This window comes from Cyanistes caeruleus, chromosome Z, assembly GCF_971803275.1.
Source record: "Cyanistes caeruleus chromosome Z, bCyaCae1.hap1.1, whole genome shotgun sequence".
In the NCBI taxonomy this organism is placed as follows: domain Eukaryota; kingdom Metazoa; phylum Chordata; class Aves; order Passeriformes; family Paridae; genus Cyanistes; species Cyanistes caeruleus.
The window spans coordinates 21590759-21618040 of record NC_141732.1 but is presented as its reverse complement, the minus strand read 5'-3'; the positions used below and the strand labels follow the sequence as shown (position 1 = coordinate 21618040).

General features: G+C 38.5%; 1 protein-coding gene across 3 annotated transcripts in view; it reads left to right on the top strand.

Annotated features, from left to right (window-relative positions):
* Positions 1-27282, top strand: part of MAMDC2 (MAM domain containing 2) — a 58159-nt gene that overhangs the window by 27390 nt on the left and 3487 nt on the right. For 2 of the 3 annotated variants that reach the window (XM_086868436.1, XM_086868438.1), the window contains exons 3-11: positions 2743-3008; positions 3684-3768; positions 4904-5041; positions 7311-7567; positions 10196-10289; positions 12903-13049; positions 13999-14264; positions 24896-24989; positions 26693-26845. In XM_086868436.1, the coding sequence (XP_086724562.1) occupies positions 2743-3008; positions 3684-3768; positions 4904-5041; positions 7311-7567; positions 10196-10289; positions 12903-13049; positions 13999-14264; positions 24896-24989; positions 26693-26845 (1500 nt within the window). The remainder of the gene's footprint in view (positions 1-2742; positions 3009-3683; positions 3769-4903; positions 5042-7310; positions 7568-10195; positions 10290-12902; positions 13050-13998; positions 14265-24895; positions 24990-26692; positions 26846-27282) is intronic. The other variant, XR_015280696.1, reaches the window with a different exon arrangement.

Sequence of the window (27282 nt, the reverse complement as noted above, 5' to 3'; positions counted from 1 at the left end):
CATTTCAATTTTCAAAGGAACCTAAAATTATTAGGTTGGGAGTGAGAACGCTCTGTTTCTGGGGAGTTAATGAATATGTAAAATTAATCTTTTTAGAAAAAGCAACCAACCTCCACCCCCAGTTAAGAAAGGAGTTCATGATTTTTGCTCTTGTACCTGTGGTGAATCAAACCAAGTGGGAGCAAGTGCACAACACAGACAGCATAGTCAAATTTACACTGACATCATCATCCAGATTGGAAATTATAAGAGTTTTTCTTTTAAACCACTATTTTCATAGAAGAAACCTTAGTCTTCATATACTTAAGTTTTAAAACCTGGCAGCCATTTAAGCCTCATAGCTGGTAATTTAAGGCTTTCATGTGAATGTATTTTCCTATGTCAATGCTAATTTATTCCCCCCCCCCAAAAAAAAAGATTGCTATTATAAGAAGGATCTGTTTTCTGTGGGGTTTCTCTTGAAGTACAGACAAAAACAGGGCTGACTTCTAAACTGAAATTGCCAGGCATGGATTCTGAATTGTAGGTTTCTTTGTAAGTAAGATGATCCAAATTCAGGGTAGCCTAAGAACATAGATTCTTCATCTGAATAGGATATTATCAATTACATCAATTAAAACCAAATGTTCAAGAAGCATTTGACTTCTGATGGAGTCTTGATGATTTCCCTCTATCTTCCTGTGAAGAAACACGTGCACCTTGGGCAGGCATATTCCAGCAAACAAATGCTGTCTGTGCTGACTTGCGTGAGCTAACTGGATAAACGCATGAAAATGGATACTGTGGACTCCCATGATATTTAGTGGCAGATTAAGTATTTGGCATGCACATTAGGTGCCTATTTTAAAATATTTATTCCTGTGTTTATTTTTCTTTCAAATACTGCTGCATTAACAAGTTCCTTGTACTTAACCAGTGATTTTGTCTTTCCCCAGTAGACTAAAACCAGACAGCAAATACAAAGAGAAATTATGATAAGAAGCAAAAAAAAATTCCATTCCCTAAAAAGGGAAAGAGAATGCAGCTTTTCTGAATTTGCACAGCCCCTTACACTGCTTAGGGCTGCAGCTATCTCCTAGCAATCATTTATCCCACATCAGTTGAACAAAATGTGCAGTACAAACGGGTTGCTGGGCACTGTGTCTGCAGGTGAGAAAGGGAGCAGATGCAGGGGAATGCTGTAACATGCAGTTCCCAAAGAATCAGGTGTTGTCAGAGTGACTGTCTGCTCATGGCATCTTCCTGGGGGTCTATGGAAGAGGACTTTGGGAACCTCATAAAGCAGATCTTTACCTGTGCTTTGCCTTGAGGGTGTGGTGACCCTCCATGCAGATGATTTTTTTCCACTGGAGAGAATACTTCTGAAAAGGCAACAAGGGAGCTTCTGGGAAGCAACCCCAGGGTGTCTTGGTAGAGTGAGAGGGTTCAGGCAGGATTTGGGAGGGGATTTGTGTGCCTCAAAGGCAAGCAATTTATTTAACATCAGTGGGACTACTGACATTTCTGAGCTATCCAAGTATCTACGTATGCATGGAAACTGACAAGCTCTGTGGTCAAGTGAGATGAGATTAAAGAAGAAGTGTATGCTGTGGAAAGTATGATGTGCTGCTGGGTAAAGGGCTAATTTGACACAGGCTCTGACAGCACTTTTAACTCATGCTTGCAACTTAGGCAATGAGAATTAGTATCAGAAATGGGATTTGTCTAACATATATTGACACTAGGTTAGAAGGATTATATTCCTGGTAGTCTATGGGATAACATTTCAGACATGGGTGTCCTAGTTTGTCTTACTGTTTTGTTTTGTGGTGTGTTTTTGTTTTGTGATTTTTAAAGTTTATTTTTAAGTTTTCATTTTTTTATCACTTTTTTTCTGGCACTGCATTGCAGGTTTCTGTGACTCCTGTAGTCCATTTTGCTTTTCTGATCCTGGTTTTGACATCTTAGTAGAGCCTCTAAGACCATCCTTATGCCTCACTATAATTTATTTACTGTTGCCTCACTTTTCTACAAGTGGTTTCTTTTGTACATTTTTGCCTTCTCATGTACTTCTGGCTTGTCATTGCATGTTTTCATTTTTATATGGAAGGCTGTTTTAGACCTTGCCCCAGAGAATAATTTTAAAATAATCTTGGCCTGCTCATATGTTTAAATGATGCTTTACATTTCACAATGTTTTGAATCAGCAGATTTGAACATGTTAATTTTACTACTTAGAACTGTATTTCTAGTTTTACTCTTTGGAACCAGAAGTGCTTTGGGAGTTTTTAGCTCCAATGTCTCATTTTATGTGGTTTATTTTTAAACCTACATGAAAATAAAAGTTTTGATCTATAAAATACTTGAATATTCCTGAAAAATATTTCAGTGTGTACAAATTGTCTTGTCAATCAAATTGTCTATCTACAGCTATCAGTGGTTACTGAAGGTTCTGAAGGGTTCTACTTAATAATTTGCTTTACACTAAATATATATATATAAATAATATATAAAATAAAACATATTGTCCCAAAATTTCCAGTATTTAAATATTGTGTTTAAAAATGGTGGGAGACACATGAACTCACATTTGTGTGAGTATGGTAGGATATCAGAAGGTTAAGTGTCTTAGCAGATGAGTGGTGGTCTCAACTTCCTGACCTAGTCCCACAGCTACCACTCTTTCCTAAATAAGTATTTTTTTCCAGGGATGCAAAAACAAAGCTTCTGACATGTAGTATTCTGGTGTGTGTCTGTCCCCAGGACATTACATTTCTGTGGACACATCCTACGAGGGTGAGAAAGCAGTGCTGTCCAGCCCTGATCTGTACTCCGAGGAATGGAGCTGTGTCAGACTGATCTATCAGATAGCAACAACTTCAGACACCTCACCTTATCCTGCCAGGCTCAACCTGTACCTGAGGCAGGAAGGAGAAAGTTTTGATCGTTTGCTGTGGTCAGCCAAGGAGCCATCAGACAGCTGGCTGATAGCTAGCTTAGATTTAACAAACAGCACAAAGAAGTATAAGGTAAGCTCAGTTTTAGAAGATGCCACAGGCTTTCTGGTGCATATGTTGGGCTGAACAAACTTCTTTTTTTAATATATGCAAACCTACTTTGCGCCCTGTTCTTGGCTTTCATTCCTAAGGCTGGCAGCACAAGTCAGCTGAGCCCTCTGTCCTAGCAGCCATCAGCAGAGCTGGCATGAGGCAGTGCTCTGACCAGCAGCCGTGTGGAGCAGCTCACAGGGACACACGGCCAGCTGAGTCCTGCCGTGAGGATGCTTCATCTCCTGGTATCCCTGCGGAGCTGCTGGTGCCACGTGGCAGATACGGGAACTCCCAGGTCCTGAAAGGAGTCCAGAAAGGAGGACAGAAGAGTGTTTCTACCCAGAAAACAACGTGTTGCATCACTCACAATAACATCTTGCAAAACCACAGCTGAGGAATATGGAGTTCCATACTCTTAAATGAAGTGTGGGAATTTTTTGCCTTGTCCCATTGTCCTTCAGCATGTCTTCTTTGGCTGAAGAGCACTGGCTCTATCTGTAATGCATTCTGCCAAGCTCTTTCAGCAAAAGTGCACCTGGCTGTAAGGATCATGGTTCCCCAAGAAACATTTAATTTGTTCTCCTGTTAATCCTGTTTAAATATGCAAGGTACTAATGAAATCCTAAAATTGACAGTTTGGCTTATATTGTGCAGCTTGTACTGGAAGGTGAAATGGGACAAGATAAATCCACCAGTATAGCAGTTTTTGAAATCAAAATAACTTCTGGATATTGTATTGGTAAGTACTCTCCACTTAACCCTCATATTCTCTGCATAGAAAGGAATGCCTTATTGGCAGCTTTAAAACTTTTTATGAAAGATCTGGGTTTAAAAAAAAGACAGTGGCCTTTTCCTTGTTGAAAAGTACACAGCCATATTCTGTACAGATAACTTTTAAGCTAAGAGTGCACAAATTAGTAAGTGGGGTTTTTTCGCCTATTTCTGTGATATATATACATATAAATTACAACAATATAATTCCAAATCTATTTCTTGTTCAAGCAGAAACAACTGTTATATTTTAAAAAAACTTTGCACTGCTTCAAATACTAGATGTAACAGCTGCAAGATTATTTCTGCTCTCTGCTTGCTCATGGCTTCCTTACAGTGTCATCTTGAAGCTGCAGACTAAAAGCTCTGCTGATATTTATATTTATATTTATATTTATATTTATATTTATATTTATATTTATATTTATATTTATATTTATATTTATATTTATATTTATATTTATATTTATATTTATATTTATATTTATATTTATATTTATATTTATATTTTTTATATTTATATTTATATTTATATTCATATTTATATTTATACTTACAGCCATTGTCTCATTACATTTGCTAAAAACTGCTTATGGAGTTCAAAAATTCCAGTGTCTAGGAGGCTGGGAGATCTTCACATTTCTGGAGAGCTCTGGTGGACTCCAACCAAGTTGTCAAAATTCTTTGGCTCTGTGAAGGAGACAAAGCAGTTGCATTACTGTTAGGAAATACTTACCCTGCTTTGCTTCTTGCCTTCCCTGATTTACAAGTAAAAGTTCTGCTTTCACTATTTACTGTAAGGAGGTGGTATATTTAAATCTGCTTTATTTAGTTCAAAATTACAGCAGTCCTATCCTGGAAAATGATGAAAAAACAGACTGGTCCAAAGAGGATGAAAATGAAAATTTTATCAAAAATTTATCAAAAATTTTGGATAGGTTTGCTTTTATTTATTATAAGCTCTTAAATGCTGTTCCCAGTTTTATAATTACAGGCGTTATCTGCTGTGCCATATGTGAAGTGCAGCTAGTGCTTAGTAATTTGCTCTTCCCATTTCTGTAATGAAAATGTGTGCACTCAGCTGGTGTTGTCTGCAATTGCAGAATGTGACTTTGAAGAAAATCATCTTTGTGGCTATGTGAACCGCTGGAATCCTAACGTCAACTGGTTTGTTGGTGGAGGGAACATTCAGAATTCTCAGTCTATCCTGCCCAAAGACCACACACTTAACAGTGCACTGGGTAAGCAACAAATGTAGAGCAGAAATATGGTGGAAAAATCTGTGATTCATGTATGTATGACTCTCAAACTGCGAGTTATTATTATGTGAGTTCTTTCCATTGTGGGGTTGGGGTGGGGATGGTAAGAATGATTTATGGGAAAAAAATTTAGCAGAAGTGCCTGTAAGCTTTATAATAAGGTTGTTACACTCTTTGCTAGGATTCAAAAGTACTTGAGAGGTAAGGGCAAAATTTTCAATGTGAGAGCAGGAAAATTCAACTTTCTGTGTATTCTAAATGTATGGGCCACAGGAAATTTTAGATTCTTGTACTGCTGCTCTGTACATCTGGCAGGGGTTTTATTTCCAGTGGCTATTGAGAAAATTGAGTAGGAAAACTAAGGTATCAAAACATGCTTGGAGAATCTTGGGTTAAACTGTACAATTTAGAAGTTTTGTTTCTTTCAGTCAAATGTAAGTGTGTGCTGTTTGTACATCCCCTCAGAAGCATAAGGCTGGGAAGAATTACTGCAATTTCTGCACATGCCTTGTATGAAATGCTTGTCCTGTACACCTTGGTCAGGGAAGTGTTTTTCACACAGCTGTGAAATGGGTTGTGGGATAACTTCAGCTTTGCACAAAGCACCACAGCAGGTGATGGCCAGGACATCCAGCTGCTGCTGCACACTGTGTGTTTTGGATGGCATGGTGCTTGTGGCAGTGCAAGGAATCACATCTCCTGAACAGCAGAGCTGGTCCTCTTTCCTTAACTCATGCCGCTGTGCCATTCTATTTCTTTCACAATTGTGTGAGTTGAGTACAGAGTGTCACTCCATCCCTGCATCACCCCCTGGCAATGAAATGCTGGTAAAATTCTGATGGAAGTTTAAACTCATCGCAACTTCAATAGCAGATGGTGGATGAGCCTATTAAACAAATGCTGTGACAGGAAATGCTCCCAGCTGGGAGGGATGTGTTTTCTTGTAGCCACGGCATTTCTATTTCACACCAAGCCATCACTGCTGACCACTTACTGAGGACACCTTGAGAAGCCTAAAGTCACAGAAGAGCTTTCTTTTTGCAAGAATTGGGCTGTGAAGGCGCATCATCCAGGGAGATTGTAGCTAAGCTATGAGATGTGCTAAAACTGCAGAACAAAAGTGAAGCTGAGAACTTTGCAGGCAGGTATTGCTGAAGTCACCAGTCCCTGGCAGTGGGAAATCTGGAGGAGACCCACAGCCAAGCAAGTCCTTTCCCCTCCTTTCAGCAGAGTGAAGTGAGAAGTGACATCTAAAGGTCTGAGACTGCTGTGTGCTAATTAATGCTGTGGTGCCCACACAAACCGAATGGCACAGTTTGCAGTGGTCATGCTGAGGTACCCCACCAGTCTGGCACTTCAGTCATCTCCAGGCTTTCTACTTCTGAAGAGCCATTTTTTTGTTCATCAAATACTGCTTGATGCTGTGTTTCTGGGAGTGCAGAAGAAGAAAAACTACAATGCACAGCATGTTTGTGAACGTGGATGTGTCCTGTTTAAATTGGGGTAGCACTCCCAAAATCAAAGTATTAGAAACTGTACCCTTAGGAAAATCCTGCAGGTCATTTTGGTTCATATTCATGAAGGGAAGGTACTCTTCTCATATGTAATGCGTTTTTCTGTTCATTAACATCTCTCAAAAATCTTCTTTAAGGGTTTTACATAAAAACTCCAGTCCATGCAGTAAAAATAAGACATTTATAAACCAAATCCTAGGTACACTGAGCAGATATGTAAGGTCTAAAAGCTATTTGACAATAATTTGATATATTAAGTTAACTGCTATGTAAAAGATGAGAAAACACATGGCTTATAATCTTATTCATTTACTTGGATTGCTTCAGTAAAAGTTGCACTTGAGAGAGACGAAATACTCTACTGAGCTGTTGGGAGGCAGGGAGTTTACACAGTTGTTGCACATTTTTCCATTTATGAATGGCTCCCAAAGCTTAGAGTTTGTTAAGTTTCAAATATAGATAAAGATACTGTTTTTAATAATAATAAAGACTTAAGAAATGAAAGACCCAAGACTGACTGTTTTGCCAGTGGTATCTTAGCCAAAGAATTTTGGGTTGAACATAGAATGAAAAGAGAGAAAAAAACTCTACCTTTTATAATTAAAATTTTCTATGAAGCAACCGTTGTTGGCCAGGTCATAGATAAATACATCTAGTCCCTATTCATCTGCTGATACTTCTTGTGCATGTTGTTCTTCAATGAGTGTCCTTATACCAAGTTTTTTTCCTGCTTCTAGGTCACTATATGTATGTGGACTCTGTTTATGTCAAACATTTTCAGGAAGTGGCCCAGCTAATCTCACCAAAGACCATGGCCCCAATATCTGGCTGCTTATCTTTTTATTATCAGCTTAAGCAGGAAAGCAGCATTGTTTTTACTGTTTACCTCAGAGACATGAGTGGCTTTTATGAAGAGATCTGGAAAACAGACAGTGCACTAAATGCAGGCTGGGCACTGGCAGAAGTTGACTTCAACGCGCCGTATCCCATGGAGGTAAAGCAAGCCTTCCTGCACAGTCCAGCTGTGAATTCCAGCTTGCCTCAGACATGAGTGCCAACTCAGGCTATGCCAGGAATGTGGCAGGGACCATCCAGTGTCTGAAAGATGGCTGTAAAGATGGTGATGATCTCTGATTTCCTTCCTTCTTTGCATGAAGGTCAAGGAGGGATCACTTTCCACACTCATACTTGATTTTGAAGCCAGGTGGTGTAGTGCTTGATCAGGGAGGTTGTAGAGTCTGACTGATGGGAGGTTTTTTAGTTGCTGAATAATATCAAGGTTCTCTCAGTTCCCTATATCTGTGACTCTATGATCCATTTTTGAGGATGCTGAGTATCATTAAACAGTGCATAAGAAAAATACTGCAGGAAAAAAAAAAAATTAAAAAATATTTGAGGTCTATTCTCCGCCTTAGATCCTGCAGTTCACGAAGGAAAGTCCAGACTTGGGTCCTAAGAGTACAGTCATCCTTAAATGTGAAAGACAGCTCTTGATGGTTATTATAATGACTTTCAAGAGTATCAGAAAAAAACTTAATATTTTATTCCCTAGTGTTTTCTAAAAAATACCCCAAACTTAGGAGACTGAAATAAACAGTGTATGTGTATCATATACATACATATATACTTACTTGTATATTTTATACATACATATGTGATTTTTTACATATACTCTATATACTTTTAATACATGGATTACAAATAAATCCTACTTGCTTCAATTCTACATAAGTTATTTTTAAATTCACCTTAAACCTGTAGATTCCCAGAAATTATTAGGGGTAAAGCTAATTTTCATGAGATGTTATATAGCTCTTTTACTCTATAAAGTCATTGATCATCCATTTAAATCATCAGACTTGAGAGGAAAGGAAGGCAGCTCTCATAAGGCTTCATAATACAGAATGGTAAGTAAATTACTGATTCAGTAAATACAGACTAAAAGGGGAAAATCAGTCTTAGCACTATCGATGGAAATTAATTAATGATCACTTGCAGCTTGGCAATATTGTTGTTGAGTTTGTGAAAATATCCTCTGATTTCCTGGTTGCATTCAAAAATCCATCCAGAATGTTGGAAACTATCCATACGGGAATAAATAGCGAAACACAGGATGTTATAGCACTGGGTGAATGCACAGGGAAACCTTGTGTTCAGCAGGATATGCAACTTCAGCTCTCTCAGTTAAAAAAAGATTTAAAAAAGATTGAATAATATTGTCCAGGAAGGAGATGGAGATAATTAAAAGTATGGAGAAGTTACATTAATGAAGTAAAAATTTCCGCCCTTATAAAAAAAGATGAAAGTAGAATGTGGTAGAGGCTCTTAAGAGTCATGAAGGACACAGAAAAGATTAACTGTTCCCTATTTCTCAGAATTTACATTGCTATTCCAAGTTCTCATTTACCATGTAACAGTTTTAAAATAAAATGAACAGAGGGTCTATTCATACATGAAACAACTGTAGAACTCACTTCCACAACGTACCTTGGATAGCCATTATTCAAATCAGTTTAAAAACTGATGAGATAAATTAATGGGAAAGAAAGAGTCCATCAGGAATATAACATAAGGGAAGAAGCTCTGAAAGCCTGTCATTGTCTTCAGTTCTTTATGTAGGTGCGTGCTGCTGGAAAAAAGACGCTGGACTAAACTGGCCTTCAGTCTGCTCAAGGAATTTTTATATAATCTAACACAGTAATTATCTCAGAGATAATTTTATCGAAATAATATTAAACCTTAACACATAAGTTCTTCAGTTGCTTCAGGAGGGTCTTCCTCCTTGTTTCATCAGGGTAAAGGAGATTGATCAGGATTCTTTCACTAGCTCTCCTAGTTTGCCTTACATCTTCATCAAAATATCACAGGCATTGCTTTCAGTGAAAAGAGTCTCACTCTGAAAGCATTTGTCCTTATTTCCTTGCTTTGTCCTGGGGTTGGCTCTCAAAGTTTTCCTGTATCTCAGAGCTTTGATACTTAAAAGAAATTTTAAGACACTTCCTCAAGAGTTATAGATGGTCCTCACTTACTTGAGGAAATTAAGCCCCCTGGGAATGACTAAATACAAGCATTGTTTGATCTTTGTGGTAAACAAATCACAGCTTTTATGGTTCTTAAATAAATTCTGTACAGGAAATCTTCCCTGACAGCTAATGCCAAGTTTCATGGGTCTGAGGATGTTTACAGAAAACTGTAACATTTAACATTTTAATAGCAGAGTAATGAATGCAGGGGGTTTTTAGCTCTTTATCCAGAGAGATTCAAGATAAAACTGGAGCTCTAGTCAGTACAGACTGATGATTGTGAACAGTGGTTTTGTATGATACGATGGCAGAAGCCTTAATACATCTTTAAAAGTGATGCTTCTTAAAGCAGAAGAAGAGCTCTGTTCCCTTTGGTGTTTCCTTGACCTTGAGTGAGCAACAATCTAGTGCCAAGGTCAGGCTCTGATTTATATCCCTAATAAGTGATTTAATTTAATTGGTCCTAACACTTGCAACCCTGTATGAGATGTGCTGGAATCTGTCTGGGACATCCAGTCAGAATTCCGTATGTCAAAAATGTGTACCAAAATTATTGCTGAGTATTTTGGAGACGAATAACAACTTATTATAATTTCTAGGTAATATTTGAAGTTGCTTTCAACAGTGCCAAGGGAGGTTATGTTGCCCTTGATGACATTTCTTTCTCTCCGGTTTACTGCAGCAATCACACAGGTATGATGAGCTCTTACTGCTATTTACTTCCCTTGCTTTCCCCCTCTGCCTTGCCACTCAGAACTGCCAGTGAATATTTGCAATTTTGGTGCTACCTTCTCAACTGACCAGCACCATTGGGCTCCTCCTTCTTCAGAAGACATAACAGCAGATAACACTAGTGCCATTCATTTTTTTTCTGAAACCAATCCTTAATGCTTCTTTTCCGAAGACCTTGCCGCAGGGTCCTGCAGCTGGAGTGTTGGACTGGATGCTGTATTTGCATCACTATGGGTTTTGAGAAATTACCACTTGCAACCCTGTTGCAGAAAGAAAGAGTGGATTTTCCCAGGAGTGATGGTATGAGGAAGAAAATGCCTGGGCTTTTCATTAAATGCCAGCATAGGCATTCTTCACAGCCACATGCCCTGAGGTGTTTTTCAGAGCCAAAACATGAGCCTTGCCTCTCTGTCTTCACTCTTTCAGGAGGTATTACTCATCTCAGGCAGTGGCATGTCTTTTGGGTATTTGTTAGGTTCTCACAACAACAGACACCACCTGAATCCCTGTGACCTCTGATGCAGAGGCACTTGGGACTAAGGACTTTGCCATTTGTGGCTGCAGCCTCTGAACTAGCTGGAGTTCTACTGTGGCACTAAACACTAGTCAAAAGTAGATCAGTGGTTTCCCACTTATGCCATCTCTTTCTTTGGACATAAATTTGAATTTTTTGGCTAATTCTTTGAAGTGATCAACGAAAAAGAGACTATTTTTTCCCCCTTTTGTCTCAGAGTATTGGCTAGCTTTGCCTCCACTGCTGAAGTATCACCACTGAAGGAGGTAGATTCCAGACACATTAATCATTAATAATACACATTTCTTGGCTGAGTAAATCCATTGTTTCATCATATCCTCAATGCTTTTTCGGTATTTGCTTTGCTTTGCAACGAAAATCCTGAGTTATGTTTGCAATTTTCAAGGGGTTGGAGCTGCTTATATGTTTTTCCATTTTAATTTTTGGACAACTTATATCTGTTGAGAAATGGTATAAATCTTATAGCATTTTCTGTCCCAATGATTGAAGTTCAGATCTAATCTGAATGGTTCAGAATCTGTCCTGAATATGACAGGTTTATCTAGAGTTCTGCCTAACTTTGATTTTGAAGGTTGGTTTTGTGGTTATTCTAGGATTTTTTTGTTTGAGAAATGAAAGTAAATTATTTGCTTTATACTTTGTTGAAATACAGAATATACTGTTTGATCCCTCAGACTTATCAATTATTTTCATTTTCAATTCTTCTGTGTAGAGAAGTTAAAAAGCAAGAGCTCTCCATTCTCCTTGTATTCGGCCATGGCGGTATATATAACAGCACTAAGGGGTTTTTTACCTTTTTTTTTTTCGGGAAGTTTTGTTCAACAAAAGTCTTGATGTTAGCCCAATGGAGGAAAAGGTACCAGAGTACTAAACTTGCTCAGCAAAGGATGAATCAGAACATGGGTTTAATGCCACATGGTAGTGCTCCACCTGCCTTTTGTTTAACTAGGAAAGCAGAGGTGGGAGACTATGGCTGCAGGAAGAATAAGACACATAGGCAGGGCTTAGATTTGGCCTATCTGAGGCTGAAAAGACTTCAGGCATCATTCCAAAGCCAAATTTTTTCTTCTGCTGAAGCTGATTGCCTGTGTACCTGTCCCTGCTGAACCGTTCTCTTAGCTTCCATGCAGCAGGGTCATGTGTGCTGCTGTAGAGAGATGTACACCATGTCCTGTGTCTGGGCTCCTGGCAAAGCCAGAATTCGCATGATAGCTTTGGGTTGTGCCCCTCCTTCCCCAAGCACCTTCTGTGAGAGACTGGCGAGGCCTTTGAAGAAGTAGAGATGTTTTACTTACTAGCACGCCCCACAGAGCAGGGTCACTTCTTTCCAGACTAAAGTAAGTCCTGACCCATGAATCCTATACTGCAGGTGGACAGAGAGCCATCAGCAGGGCCGGGGGGATCTCAGCTCTGCTTTTAATCAGCTTTACTATAAAATGGCTCAGCTTTCTTCACTGCAGTGTTAACACTGTGTGAGGCAAGAGCTCCAGAGGAAAGTAGCCATGAGGTGGTACATGAACTAAAAACTATTTCGCTTACCTACTTACAGCATGCATATACGCACATATTACACGTAACTATAAAGAGGATTTTTAAGAAGTGCTCTTTAAAAAAAAATACTAAATGTTGATTTACAGTGCACATACAGGCACACAGGCACACTCATTTTGCCCCAATAGTCTTTTGAATGAAGGAGCAGATGAAAACAAACGGTCTGAGTGTCTTTGTGAATTATGTCCTGAAGGAATAATCTGGTCTTAATATTTGTACCTAATTTGTATTTTAGGGAGGCTGTGAAGGAGGTTTTCTCCTTGCTCCAGCAAAAAATACAAGGATGTAAGACCAACTTGAAATAGGAATTTGATAGTTTGAGTTAATCATGTCTGTGCACTATATATGTGTATACATCTTTGCACGGGGTTATCTTCTGTAAAGAAAAGCAAGATGAACCAAAGTATGCTTTAACATCCTTCTGCATCAAATACCTGTGGCTATCACACTGTACTCATCCTAATAGAACATATGCATCTTTCTTTTAGGAACTCCTTTCAATCCTGCCAATGCAGGCTGCAATTTTGAGGAAGATCTGTGTAATTTTTACCAAGATCACAAAGACGGTCCAGGGTGGAGCAGAGTGAAAGTGAAGCGCAATGTGTACAGAGCTGGAGATCACACTACTGGATTTGGTGAATTAAAACTGCTTTTTCCTGGAAGAGTCAAACTATATATAAATGTTACATAAAAGGTTATATAAAGGTTAACCTGTTGTATCATTGTTCACTCTGTTCAGTATGGACTGGCACAATGGTTAGCTTGCCTCAGTCAATTAAAACTCTCAGCCATTAAAAATCAGTGTTCACAGCTTGGTCCTGTCTGGAACTCTGGCTGTTCTTCCCCATATGTAGAGGAAGAAGGTCACCTGTTGGTCACCTGTATGGTCAGGCAGGGCCATAAATCAGAGTATCAATCTTCACTATACTGCTCCGTAGTTGCTGGAGGGATGAATCCACAAAGTCATGGAAGTAAATGTAATAATAGTTTAGAGCATTGTTTCAAGAGAGGAAAAGTGACCTTTTAGCTCTTCTAGGCTTAGGATAGTTGGGACTTTTGAGGGAAAACATAAATACTGTGTAGTGAAACCACATGGTGAAAGGACTGTTAATATTTTATTCGGACATCTCTTTGTGTAAAGTATTCATGGTTATTAATCATATGCACTGAAGTCTCAGCTCTTTATACTTGGTGCAGGTGATAATAGGCCTTGTGCCCCACCCTCCATTTTTGTGTCTCACAGTGGAATCCCTGAAAAGACCAGTTTTCCAGTGAGGCCAGCAGACCAGAAAAAAAACCCAACTATTTTTTTCTGGATAAATTTGATAACTAACTAATCACTTAGTTAGTTAGTTAGAAATAACTAAGTTATTTCTGGTAACTTAGCCATGTGCCAGTTTAGCTAGAAGCAGACAGGATGCTTTTGGAAAAAAATGGTTATTTCCTGTCAGAGTGTGATAATCTATTCCTTGCCAGTTGGAACTGTTTTTATAACCCAAGTCTGATGCAATAACAGAAGCTGCTTTAATAGTAAATCAGCTGTGCTAATAGCGTATTAAATACAATGATTATGCTGTCTTGCAGGTTATTATTTGTTGGCAAACACAAAGTTTACATCACAGCCTGGGTACATTGGACGTCTGTATGGCCCGACCCTGCCAGGAAACTTGCAGTTTTGTCTGCGTTTTTATTATGCCTTATATGGGTTTTTCAAGATGAGTGGCACTCTTGCAGTTTATATCTTTGAGGAGAATCATGTTGTTCAAGAGAAAATCTGGTCTGTCTTGGACTCTCCAAAAGGAGTTTGGACTCAAGCTGAAATCTCCTTCAAAAAGCCTATGCCTTGCAAGGTAAGAGCCAACTCTTCAAATCTGCTGAATTCTGAGAGGAGATTTTCCTGGCCTTCTCAGAATTGTTTGTTACACAGGGATTAATCCTAAGTGAGCTATACCTGCAAAGTGGACTAGCTGAAGATTCACCAAAGGAGCTCTAACAAAAACATCCACATATGTAGAAACATCCTCTCATTTTTGTTTGCTTGTTTCCTATGTGAATCATATCATTGTCATATTCAGTTACAGATTTTAATTAATCTAAAAAGTACTGTTAAGTTCTGGTCAAAATAGGGAGCTGATCATACTTCCCTAAACTCAACTGCTGGGTTTCAATATGACCAGAAGTCATATTGCAAATGAGAGCAATGGACTTGAAGAATTTGCAGTGTCTTTGCCTGCAAGATAATAACACATTGGTACTTGACATCACCTTCTTAAGTCCTTAAGCCATTATAATTCCTCACCTCTGCTCTTTTTGCAAAGACTGACTTACACAGATTTCTGTAAGTGCTGCCACTGTAGTGATCCTGATTTCTGTAACAGGTTTTCAGTATCAGTGAGTCATCTAAGGAGAACCAGGTGGATCATTAATGTTGACCAGAGTGTGATAACATGATGAACATTTGGATGGAAGCTTGTCCTGAAACTCTTAAGTATTTATAAATTAAAGACAAAGATCTTAAATGTTTTGTCCACTACAAATTAGTTTTTGAAATAACAGTAGCTACTGATCATAAACGATGACCAAAAACCAGCTTCCTGTCTTGAGAGGCAAACTGATGTTTAAAATTTCAGTCCTAGTTGTTGGGTACTGTTTTCTGTCAGATACCTGAAATCTTAAAGTGTCAATGGGGTTCTTTATGTAGTTTATCCATAAAACATAATGGAATTTATAATTCCAAGTGTTAGAGAATAGAAAAAGAATTTTATTAGTGCCCAGCAAGTGCATACTAGAAAGATTTCTCATAGTATCATCCCAAGATATTTGCAGAAAAGTGAAAATGGCAAACTTATAATTTACTTTCGTCATCTCCTGATTAGGTATTTCTTTATTACTTCTGGAAAGGTGTTGTAGATTATGTGGCATAATCAGCTGCATGAGTACTGATGATACCTGACCATGACTGTTAAAACTAGTTGGCAGCCTTGGAGGTGACAGGTTTTTTAGCATCAGATATTTACATGGAAAACCTTTTCCACCATGAATTTGTGAAGAACAATTTTTGTTTTCCTAGAAGTCAGGATATGTGGAACAGTTGTGAAGAAGCTTGCCTCACTTCTTCTGAGCCTGAAGATGTGTAGGAAGGGGAGAAACACCATGCTTTGTAGCGTGATTTACTGGCCTCTAGCAATTCTCAAAAACCTTCTCTGGGTGCTTCAGGTCTTGTGAAAGTCTTCCTATGGAAACAAGTTGCAGAATGTTTCTGTTGAGGAGACATTCCCCAAATATCATAAAATGTGAGATTTATTTGGCTTTACAGAAGTAAGCATGTGTTCAGCAAAGCATAATTGTCTTGGTTTGAAAGACAGCTTCCTGCTAAAGAAGGCAGGAGCCTCCCTTGGAATGGAAAACGTAAATGGAAAATGTAACCCACTTCCCTCCAAATTATTATAATTTTGAAATTAAGGGACTCTCAGGCAAAGATGTGAGACTAGGAATAGCAGTTCTTTACTGGTGTGTGTAACAAAGCAAACAAACAGCAGCAGCTCCAGCATTAGCCCCAGACAGAACAGGCCCCAGTGCCCGCCTGGCGCTCTCCCCTCGGTGCAGCTCGGCACCCGACTGGATGGGGATAGCCCCCTCTTTTAGGGAGGTAGGTATTGACTCGGTCCCAGTGCAGTCTCTCACGAGCAGAGGCTCACCCCATGGCAGAAGAAGCAGCTTTGGGCTGTGCTCCAGCGGCAACAGTGAATTCCCTTTTCCTTGCAGAAACTCTGATCCTCCTCCTCCTCCTCCGACAGAAAGCGAGAGAGAGAGCTCTAAGAGAAATGCCCTCCTCCCCGGAGCTTGGCCACTTACTTTGTTTTTCTTACCAGTACCCAGTAGTTATTCTTTTGTAGCAATTTATGGGAAAAAGTTCTATTAAGTAAAAAGGAATAAAAAGAAAGAAACCTAACCCCCAACAGTAATTCAGGCACCCCTTAGCTAAATAACTATACATTGGGCAGGTAGTTCAGTTTATAAGGTTTTCCTTAGACAAACAAGAAAATGGATGAAGTTCTGAAATATATTAATATGGAAAAGTACATCAAAGTGTGTTTACTGATGGGAAGGTAGAATAAAAAAGACAAATATTGTTGAAGTTTAAGCATGTCTGCTTAAGGCAGAGGGTGAAAAAACCTGGTGTAGTTACTGGCTGTCTGCTCATAATATTCAAAAGTAGGCTTGAATGAAGTTGACACTGAACTTGATTCTGGGTTTTCCTTGCAATCTCATGCCGAGCTCTTCCATCTTATTACTTTTATAAGTCTTTTTGTGCTTTATTTTGTTTGTTCCTTCTTTTCCAAGCCAGTAGAAGGAAACAAATTATTACTGTGTAGCACTCTGTATAGACTCAGGTTAGTTACCTGTGAAGATGCATCTGCCTAGTGAAATAGCTGACAAAAAACACTCATTCCAATGTAGGGCAGCTGTGGAGGTACACCAGAGAATGTTTTAGCTAATAGAAAGGAGTGGTGGGAGCCACCAAGAAAGGGATTACACTTCAGGCTCTGAAGGAGACAGTGCTGAGAAACATGACAGAAGCTTGACCTCTCTTGTCCTGTCTCAGGCAACCTGTCATGAGCTCTTGAATCCTCACTAAGGCATCTTTGTCTAACCTGTCCCATAGCCAATGAATTACTCCTCTGCCCCCCTCTGCAATCCTCATTTTACTCTCAGCTCTGGACAATCCAATGTCTTTTCCCCTGCAATATTATTCACGTTCCATTATGTTTTCCCCACTTGTCCCATTTCTTACAAATTTTAACTTCTCAAAAACTAATGACTTGACAGAAGAGATAGCACTGGCATAAAGATCAGACTCTTGACACTTTTCTGCTCCTACTCCAAAGCCTAGGAGTGCTCAAGCTTTTCACAGAATTTTTTTTATATAATAGGGGCAAAATAAACCCTTTTTCCTAGCCTTGTTCTCGGAAATGATGGAACTGTTTTGGATTAAATCTTCCAAAACAAGGCAGTAGCAAGGACCTAGCATGGAAAATCTGAGCTGAAATCATTGTGTCTTGGCAATATTATAGGCAAGTGAGAAACAGTCTTTTAGTGGAGAGAGGTGGTCTCAGAATGAGCTAGGGCTGCCCTCTTTCCTCTAATACAGAAATAGTGACTAATGTGCCTATTTTATTCTTTTCTGAGATGTATCATATGTAGACTTGGATGGTAAGAAGTTGGAGGTATACACAGTAGTTTGGCTGAGCAGCTTCTTGGTTGCCAGCAGCGACTTTTGGATTGGGTCAGACCCTGTGAAAACAGTAAACAGTCTCTTGGCACTTCCTTAACACCTAGTCAAGTCAGTGACAATCATCTGTCCTGAAGGTCAAAATTATTTTTCAGCCAGAAAACAATGCTCTAAAATAATTGATTACCCACATCCTTCATCTTTTTCTACTAGGAATACTACTCCCAAAGCTTTGAAAATTATATAAAATCCATCTAATACATTTTAGTTTTGATGGTATTTACTTACTTCAGGGCAATAAAAAAGATGCAGATTTTCATTGCTTAATTTCTGTAATGGTTTTTGAAAGTTCTTTTTGAATTAGCTAACTGCAGTCTGGCACAAGTTGATGGCTTGAGTTCTGTGAGCAGGAAATGTGAAGCTAGCCAGCTGGCTTTAATATGACACTTTGAAAATAAAACGTTTTAAAGGCTAGGCAGGTATGATCCAGCTAAGCAAGTCATAAATGTCTATACCTACACATATGCTGTTAATGCTAGTGAGAAGGCAGGGAATTTAAAATCCTGATTTCCTGATTTGTACTTGCAGCACTGTCTCTCCTATTCGGTGTGAGTACCTATGATCCTATATACATACAGTGTATATTTAATTATACTGTACCTAGGGAATAAATGTGACAAGAAAGAAATGGAAAAAAAAAAATCTAATGGTATTTGAAATTACTTAAATCCTGTATGGTTTATTGTATAAACGTCTGGAAGGGCAACATGAAAACCTAAATCTGAAGTGTGTAGATTACTTTCAGTTGATTGAATGTACTGAAATTGATCTTCCATGCCAGTACATGTCAGGAAAATGTAAGAGCAAACTGAAAGAAAATTCCACATATCATTTGCATCCTTGAGAAATGCCCATGAACTGTGAAGCAAGAATCTACATTTTAATATTGTGTGTGTGCATGTGTATGTGGGTAAACACCAGCATGGAAAAATATTTATTTTATGCAACTTCACAAAGAAGTCCAAATACCTAAACTAAAATGAAGGTTTAAGTTCAGTTGGGTCTGCCTTTATCAGTTCTGCTCATTCCTGCTAGATTTGGGTTACCATTCTGAAGTTCAAGTTTTTGAAAGCAAACATCTTGTGTTCTTTATCCGTCATGAAAGCTTTTGCAATGTTACCTGATAGTTTAGTGCTTGAACCTCCCAAAGTGTTCAAAATCAAATCCTCATTAAGGTAATTTGTGTAACAGTCTATCCTACTTTCATCACAGTAGCTCTGGCTGCATTTTTGGGTTTTCATTTCTTAAGTTTTCTTTTATTCCTCTTTGATGTTTTTGACTCACTCTCTTGAGTTCATCTGTTTGCTTTCATTCATCCTCCATAACTAATTTTAGTTGCAATTGTGAGAAAGGAAAATCAAGTGACTCAGTGTTGCACTTGAATATTTACATGTTTTAAAACAATGAAAAGAGAAGACTTTTTTGCTGAACAACATGGAGAAGCTTTGCTGCAAGATGCTATGGAGGCCAAAAGTATATGTACATTTTAAAAAATATTTACAATATTAATGGAAAATAGACCTCACAGTGATTGTAAACACAGTGGTACAGTTGTGACCTCCAGTTCAGCAAGTTCTTCAGCTTTTTTTGGGTTGGACATAATATAAAAACTTTGGTTTGTTTCTTGTTCTGTTTTCCCAAAATATCTATTATCACCCTGCTGCCTTTTTAGTGCTTGACCTGAGTGTCTTTGGACCTTTCTTCCCACATCATCCAGACCGTAGTGATGCTCAGTGTTAAATTATTCTAGTATTTATTTCTCTTTGCTGGCAAGAAATCTGTGTTTTCTGTTTGTCTACCTATGCCATGGGTAAATGACTAAATTAATATTGGATAAACAATGAAATCCTAGATCTCTGTGATCAAGTCACTAGTATGACAAACACAGTTCTCCAGTCACGTGCCAATTGGAGGAGGGCAGACATCCTCATCCTCACCTCCTCCTCCTTTGAAAAGCTCACACTTGTGTCAAATAAAAGAGCTTTTTGGTACTGTTCCAAACTTTATCAGTCTTCTGACAATAAGGTATGCACTCTAAAGAGGTTGGAATGAGCTGCAGTTTTATCTAACAGTCCTGTCATTCCTTCCCTTTAAAATAAAAATCTTCTTGAAGAACAGTCACCAAAAATGCTCGTCTAAAATAAGAATGGTAGAGATTGGAAACAGAAGGATAGTGCTGTGAAGTGTGAACCTCAGTTCCTGTGGTGCTTGATACTTGGTTATGAAAACAGCATACTGGAAACTGAAAAGGTTACTCAGGTCAGGAAGCAGTGCAAAAGTGGCTTTCATCTTCACAGTAGCTAAGCAAGGCAATGCATTGCCTTAAATATTACATGTCTCCTTTTGGTATCTCTGATCCTTAATGGACAGGAAACTGACTTGATGAGGATAGAGCCCTTAGAGTAGATTTGTGGAAATTTTGTAGGGTGGTGGAAGACATATGAGAATATCAGTGTCCTGTACATATTTGCATGTAGGCAGTGTTCTCTACTAGGCTGCTTGATCCAGCAAGAGGAGATGTAGGACAAACAGCCTGTGTTGTTTCTGCCCTTGGACAGGAAAGGTTTTCAAAAATACTTGTTCAATGTCACAAGCTTATTACCAACGTTACGCAATTATTTATGTAGAAGCTTTCATACTACATTATTTTTCCCACAGAAGCTTTGTTGAATTTACATGGCAAGAAATTGAACTTGCCTGGCAAGTGCCATTTTAAATCAGTTTATTTTAAATGACAGAAGCTTGCAGATACTTTAATTTTGGCTTAATAGCTTACTTGTGTTCTTGATAAATGAGTTTCTGACTGTTTAAGCTAAAGAAATACAAGCCACCTGAAATCTAGTTTTATTAAACTAGCTACGAGCAATTTGGTCTATACTTAAAACATCTGTACTGAACAGCCCTGAGATAGTCAGAATGATTTTCCCATCCCCTGTGTGGTCAGTCCCTGGCTTACACACTTACATGGATGTTTATTTGCATAACCGACTGAAAAGTCAGGCTGCCTGTCTTCTGAAAACATCTTGACTGCTTCTTCATGTCAGGTTACACTTTTGTTTCCAGTGTTGAAATTATTTTTTGATCTTGCAAGACTGAGTTTTGTGTCACTGTGAGGAAGTTACAACAGTAGCTTCTCAGAAGAAAATACCTCAGACTCCACTATAACCGTCCTTCTTCTTTAGGAAATTGAACTTTGAATTGAACTAAGTGACAGACCGAGCTTTGTGTCTGCACAGATTTAGTGTGTCAACGTCCTGGCTTAGGACAAATTTGGGAGGAAACTTCCAAAGGAGTACCTCTAGAAAGCTGATTAAAGTGGACTCTCCCATAACTAGTTAGGGAAAATACTTCTTTGGAGAAAAGTGGCAAAAATTGTTTATTTAACAAGCAAAGTATTCACAAGCATAAAAAAATGAATAATATTAAACAATAAAACCTCTTGCTGATTGAAGAGATGGCAAATCCAGAAAGTCCTTGTCGTGGGGTGTAGTTTGGCTTGCTCAGTCTCTTACCAATCCCTCTAGCACTGGAATTTGCCACATCCCAGCCCCTTGGTGGCCACAGGTGTGAGCTCCTGGGGTTTGTCTGGGTTTTCAGTCCAGAGCAGGTTTGCACAGATCCAAGAAAATGAAAAATCTCTTTTCTTGAAGCTAAGGAGGGGAACTTCTGTGCTTCAGCTAGCTAACAACTAACTAAAATGAAGGAGTACCAAACTGAAGCAGTCCATGAGAAGGAACATGGAGCAGTGAGTACAGTTTCTGAAAACAAACTGGGCGCTTCTTCTTTCCTTCCTTCCCTCCCAGAACCAGTCTTAAAGGTGCAGAACTTAATATTCAGCATAAACAGAACAGATGACGGAGGATAAAATTCAGCATCATAGAATCTCTCCAGGACGGTAATTTGAATCTAGGAATATTCATGAAGATGGAATGAGATAAATTACCTTGCTGCAGAGGCATAGCTTACTTTTAAGTCACCAGATTGGGTCGTTTTCATGTTTTTCCTCTGTTTTGTTGATCTGACTAATTGAGCAAGATATGTATGTTCTTGGATAAACAAAGAGGAAAGAAAATGCACGGAACAAATAGGGATCCAAGTAGGATCTTCTCTCCTTTTCTCCTGTTCTCAGCCCAGCTCCCTCCAAATCTCCTATAGCAAGTGAGCCCATTAGTCCCTCCTTATCCTGGAGGTACCTTTCTGAATGTCCTCCTATTTCTTCTCTAAAAGCAGATTAACTTAATATGCATGTGAGTTTTAACTCACATTCTGCTTGTAGAGTCACTGAGTGCTAAGGATGTGAAACCCCTTGTACCTCACCCAGTGTCTGCAGCACAGCCCAACATGGTGTCTTGGCAGAAGCTTGCTGGACCAGCCTTTCTCATCTGGCATTGCTCATACCTCATTTAAGTGCTAAGAAAGGATTATTGATACTTTGAGACTGAAGGCCAGGACTGTTTATGAAGCACTGCAAGATAAACAAACTAGCTTCCGTAAGCTGGGGCAATGGTCTGGAAGGAAATGGATGCCCTAGCTGTGTTCTGCTGTTGGAACAAAAAGAGACATGAGAGATATGTTTTATTTTTCAGTATCATAGGCAACAACTGCCTGCACTGGATACTGTTTTTAGTTTAGCCTCCAAAATAGCATGCGAGTCCAGCAATATCAGTTACCTAGATTGAAACAATCAGTATGTTGTTCATCTGCCATGCTTTATGACGAAAAAAGCTGAGAACAAAGAATCCCCTATTCTCTTCTCCAAGGCATGAGATAAAGTAATAAAATTTTATTTTGGAAAAATTGACCTAGCAAATATTTTAATTCAAAACAAGAACAAATGCAAAGCATCTTGAGATTAGTTCTATTGAGACTGTAGGAAGGATTCAGAGATCTGATTCAGTGTGAAAGTGAATAGTTGAGTAAATCCAAGTTGTTACAATTTTGTTAGGTAAAGTTCAAATACTCAGATTTTTGCTTTATGACAGAAAAGGATATTTAAACCAGAAGAAGAGTGAATAAATTTGACCTGTGAATGAAAATGTTCTAGTCCATTGCCTAAAACTAAATCAAGAATATAACAACAAAATAAATTGAGGGGACCGTAGCAATTTTGGTACATTTGCTACAGCCAGTACTGAAAACTCTGCACCCCCAAGCAGAAGACTTTGTAGTTTCATCCTTGTGAAATTACAAAGTCTGCTCATGGCAGTGTGTCCCTCAACACCACAAAAATCAAGTGGAAAGATAGTGAAGCTTAAGCTACAGATGGTAAAGCTGAACAAATGTACAGTTGCCACTGAAACAGATCAGTCCTTTGGTTGTACAAAGATTACTGGTTTAATGGCCTTTGAGAGACCACCATTGTTGTTGTTGTAATGCCTTTGAAATGGAAGGCTTTCTGCAGGATCCATTGGGTAGTTACATACCTTACATGGAACAAATTACTGCAATCTAAGAATAAAGAACTTAATCCTGCTCCCAGTGATGTCAATACTAAAGCATTGCTTAAAACATGACTCCATAGTATGGAAATGTTGTTTCACAAAGGAGGACTGACTTCACCTTTACTTGTGTGGTTTTTCTGAAGATTCATGGATTTAAGGTATAATATATCTTCAGTTCATTACCAATGTTCACCAGAATGCATTTATTAAAATTCTGGTGAATGATGTACACTCAATGTCAGTATTTTATTTTACAATTACTTTATGCTTTTTTCCCAAGAGATGCTACTGTTTTTAAAGGATTGCCCCTGTGTCCTGACAATGAACTTAAAAAGCATGAAACAATTTTTGTCCTTCTAAACCTTGAGGCTAAGATACAATTCTACAGTGGGAACAAAAAAAAGGTGTGGGGTTTAGGCCACCATATGCTGAGCAGTTTTGCATTCTGTGCAAGAGGACTCCTTAACTCTATACCAGTGGCAGTTTACAAGACAGATAATCAATAATAACCAGGATTGGTAGCACTGAATGGAGGAGTTTCAAAAATTGCTCCCCCCTGGGCAGCATTATGCATACATGCTTTAAAGTTTTTGGTGTAGTTACATTCCAGGCTGTTTAATAAGCAGTTGAGTTAATAAATACTACATAACAAAACAAAATGGCAAAATACCATGTAGGTACCACACTGAAGGTGTTACCAAGCCTACTAGAAATCATACTAAATAATGCTCTAACAACTTCTAAAAGCCTTTTTGTGTCCACAAGAAACTTGTCAGTCAGTTTAACCTCCAATATGTAACTGAGGTGTTGTCCAGAAGATTAAACAGTTAGAAGTGACACTAATCCATCTGCAATCACTAGCATAGACCTCAGCACAAAGGAATTGTTTTGAAAAGCTCCTCCCAAATTATGGTCATAACCCCTGTGGTCAGACAGATGGTTTGGAGTAGTTAGTCCAAGAAAAACTCCAGCAGTGTTTTCACAAAATAAATCCTAAATTGTCCTCAGTAATTCAGACAGATCTGTCTTGGCTTTGGCAGAAGTGCAACTGAGAATCTTACAGTTTCTTTACATTTTATTTTATTATCTCATGAATGACTTGTATTTTACATGGCAGAATTAATGTTTACTCAAATCAATGATCTTGGATGTTTTATTAATCTTCACAAACACTGATGAACGCTGTGAATTATGCATAACATTTCAAGTCTCCTGCTCTACAATATCATGGCATTGAGTCATTTATGAATAATCCCATTCTGTGCAGTAGTTTCAGTTCAGCTCTATTAATTCTTTGCTTTTGCTACAGCCACTCTTGCCCATCACTCCATATTACTCTTTCAAATTTATTTTTCCATGGATAAGACCTCCTGGTTTTCAGGATAAGATAGCTGAGGATATTTGAGCTGTTCATGTTGGGTATTGGGCAAGAAAAAACCACCACAACCTCAATGAGTCATGTTTTCTCACAGACAAAAAAATTCTCTAGTAAAATGGGAATTACATACAGATATACATAATTTTCCCACAAAAGTGAGAAAATATTTTTCTGTTGATTGAAAACATACATTTAGTCCCACTGGAATGGACATTTCAGCCATTGGCAGAATGTGCCAAAACAAAGTGGATCCATTATTCCTGTTCTGTAAATTTTGAAATTATCAGTGCATTTGGAAAAAATACTAATATTGCAGACTCTTAACAGTGCCAGGTTTTGCTCCTGAAACTTCCTTCCTTCATATTGCAGGTTGTCTTTGTCAGCTGGTGTAAAAGCTTCTGGGACTGTGGGCTTGTGGCATTGGATGATGTATCATTGAGCCTGGGAAGCTGCCAGGCTGCTGGTAAGACCATGTGTGTTTGTCATCCAGTAGCTGCCATCCTTTTGAGTAAGAATTCAACATACGCCTTCATTTTGCAAGCCTGTTGTGGTTTCGTGTTGTTTCTTTTTCTCCAACAAGTAATGCATAAATCCCATTTTTGTGAAGTAGAAAACATCCAGCAAGGACCAGTTTTTGCTCACAGGGGTATCAGCTAACTCCTAATAAATTTCAGTGGCTCCAAGGCAGTTGTATATTGTGTATAGGTGAGTGGTCCTTTGACTGCATTAAAATAAACCCACAGTTGAACTGAGTGAAAAGTAGTTTTCAAATGGTCTTTAAGAAGCCAGGAATGGACCCCAAAGCAGTACTTTTCAAAACAAAGCTTTTTTATTTTTAGGTGAGAAGTACAGCTGTGCAAGGCCAAGACTACAGCCTGAGCTGTAGTTCTTTGATGAAGACAGAGAAGAGCAGTCCATGACTCTCTCTGCAGTGGGAGGAACTGAATGGTTTTCAGCAAAACTTTATCCTCTGACATGCACAGGCTAGCCTCTTTGAACACACCAAACTCCCTCTTCTATGACTTTGTGAGGTTTGACAATACAATGATTGTATAATAATTTAAAAAAAAAAAAAAAAACAACAAAAAACCATTCTCATTAAGCAGTCACAATCTACAATCTTGTTCTTCTTTGGAATAAAGCCATGCCTTTGCAATGGTCCTTACAGCTTTTTAATGATCTCTTTTGATTGGATTTCATGAATTCAGGCTAATAAAACAGAGAGAAGTCACATTTACAAAACAAGATCCAATTTTTGTAAACTATTTCCAACAGTTGTCTGTTTTGCCTTGCTGTAATTAGTAAGTAATTGGAAAAGGAACCAAAGGTGAAGAACTGGTATCTCGATGTGTAGTCATACCATGACTTGTCTCTGATGGCAGCAAAACAAATGCCTGAAAAATGCACCAGAGGTATCAAGGCTTCCTCCTCTTCAAAAGGTGAAGGCAGCTCAAAATGTCTTCTTCTGAATGATGAATTCAGATTGCCTGACAGAAGCTTCCTGGCCTGCACCTGAATTACATTTTGTATGATCTAATAGAATTGAAATAATGAAAATACTCTAATAATGGACCTCTGTTGTATCTTCTAGGCTGCAGTAGAATCTGGTGCCAAAGAAAGAGAGGAGAGATAAATGTGGCATTGATTTCAGTTCACAGAAACTCCAGTCTTTGAACAAAGCTCATTTATTATGCACGTTATAGATGCTGGGACTTACTAACTTCCTTGGGGTGCCAAAACAGTGAATAAAATTACGCTAGTAATTCTATAACAAAGCCTACATATAATCATAGAATTGCTAAGGTTAGAAAAGACCTCTAAGATCATTGAATCCAACCATTAAAACCAAAAGACCCCATAAGATAATCTAGTCCAAAGCACTATTGTGAAGATTAATAAACTGTTTTAAAGAATCCTAGGACTAGTGAATCGTAGTCACTGAGCTACTGGAGTAAGTCACAGTTTTTCCCAAAGATGTGAAGAAAATTAAATTAAATTTTATATGACCATTTGAAGGTAGTTTATATGAGATGTTGACTATTGTAAGCATTGCCAGATAGCTGTAATTGATGTCAGCAGCTGAGGAAATGCAATACATTACTTGTGTAATCTCTCCATATATCAGTCTAATGTATTTGAAGTCTTAAACTAGTCCTTGCCTAACAGATTTGTTGCTGCCCAGTCCTGGAGAATGCACCTTTGAAAAAGATGAGTGTGTGTTTACCCAGAAGAAGAGAGGTCGTGGGAGCTGGCACAGGAAGAGAGGTCCAACTCCCACTTCTTACACTGGACCCAAAGGAGACCACACTACTGGGGTAGGTGAGTTAAGTTCCACATTGAACTTTCGGAACAGAGATTGATAGTTAATAAAAAATAATTATTAAATATTTTAAATGATAACCCAGAAGATAAAGTTTTAACTCTTCTATTCAGAAAGGTTACTAATCAAATGAAGCACATTCTGCAGGAACTCCTGAGTGGTTTTGAGAATATGACATTTAATCTGAATTATCTGCAGGCCATGTAGATAATTCGGTTGTCATGTCCCAAAGTAGCCTGTTCCTTGGGAGATTAAAGAAGATGATGACTGTCCAGACCCCACAGAAAAAGCTGTTTCCAAACTCCCAGTTTGTGTGAACATTCCTTGAAAGTAACTTTAGACCTATTTTCAGATTATGTGGATCATTAAGTAGTGAGAAGTGAGGCTGACAGCTTGACTTTAGAACTGAGAGCCTTTTAAGCCTTGTCTGTGACAA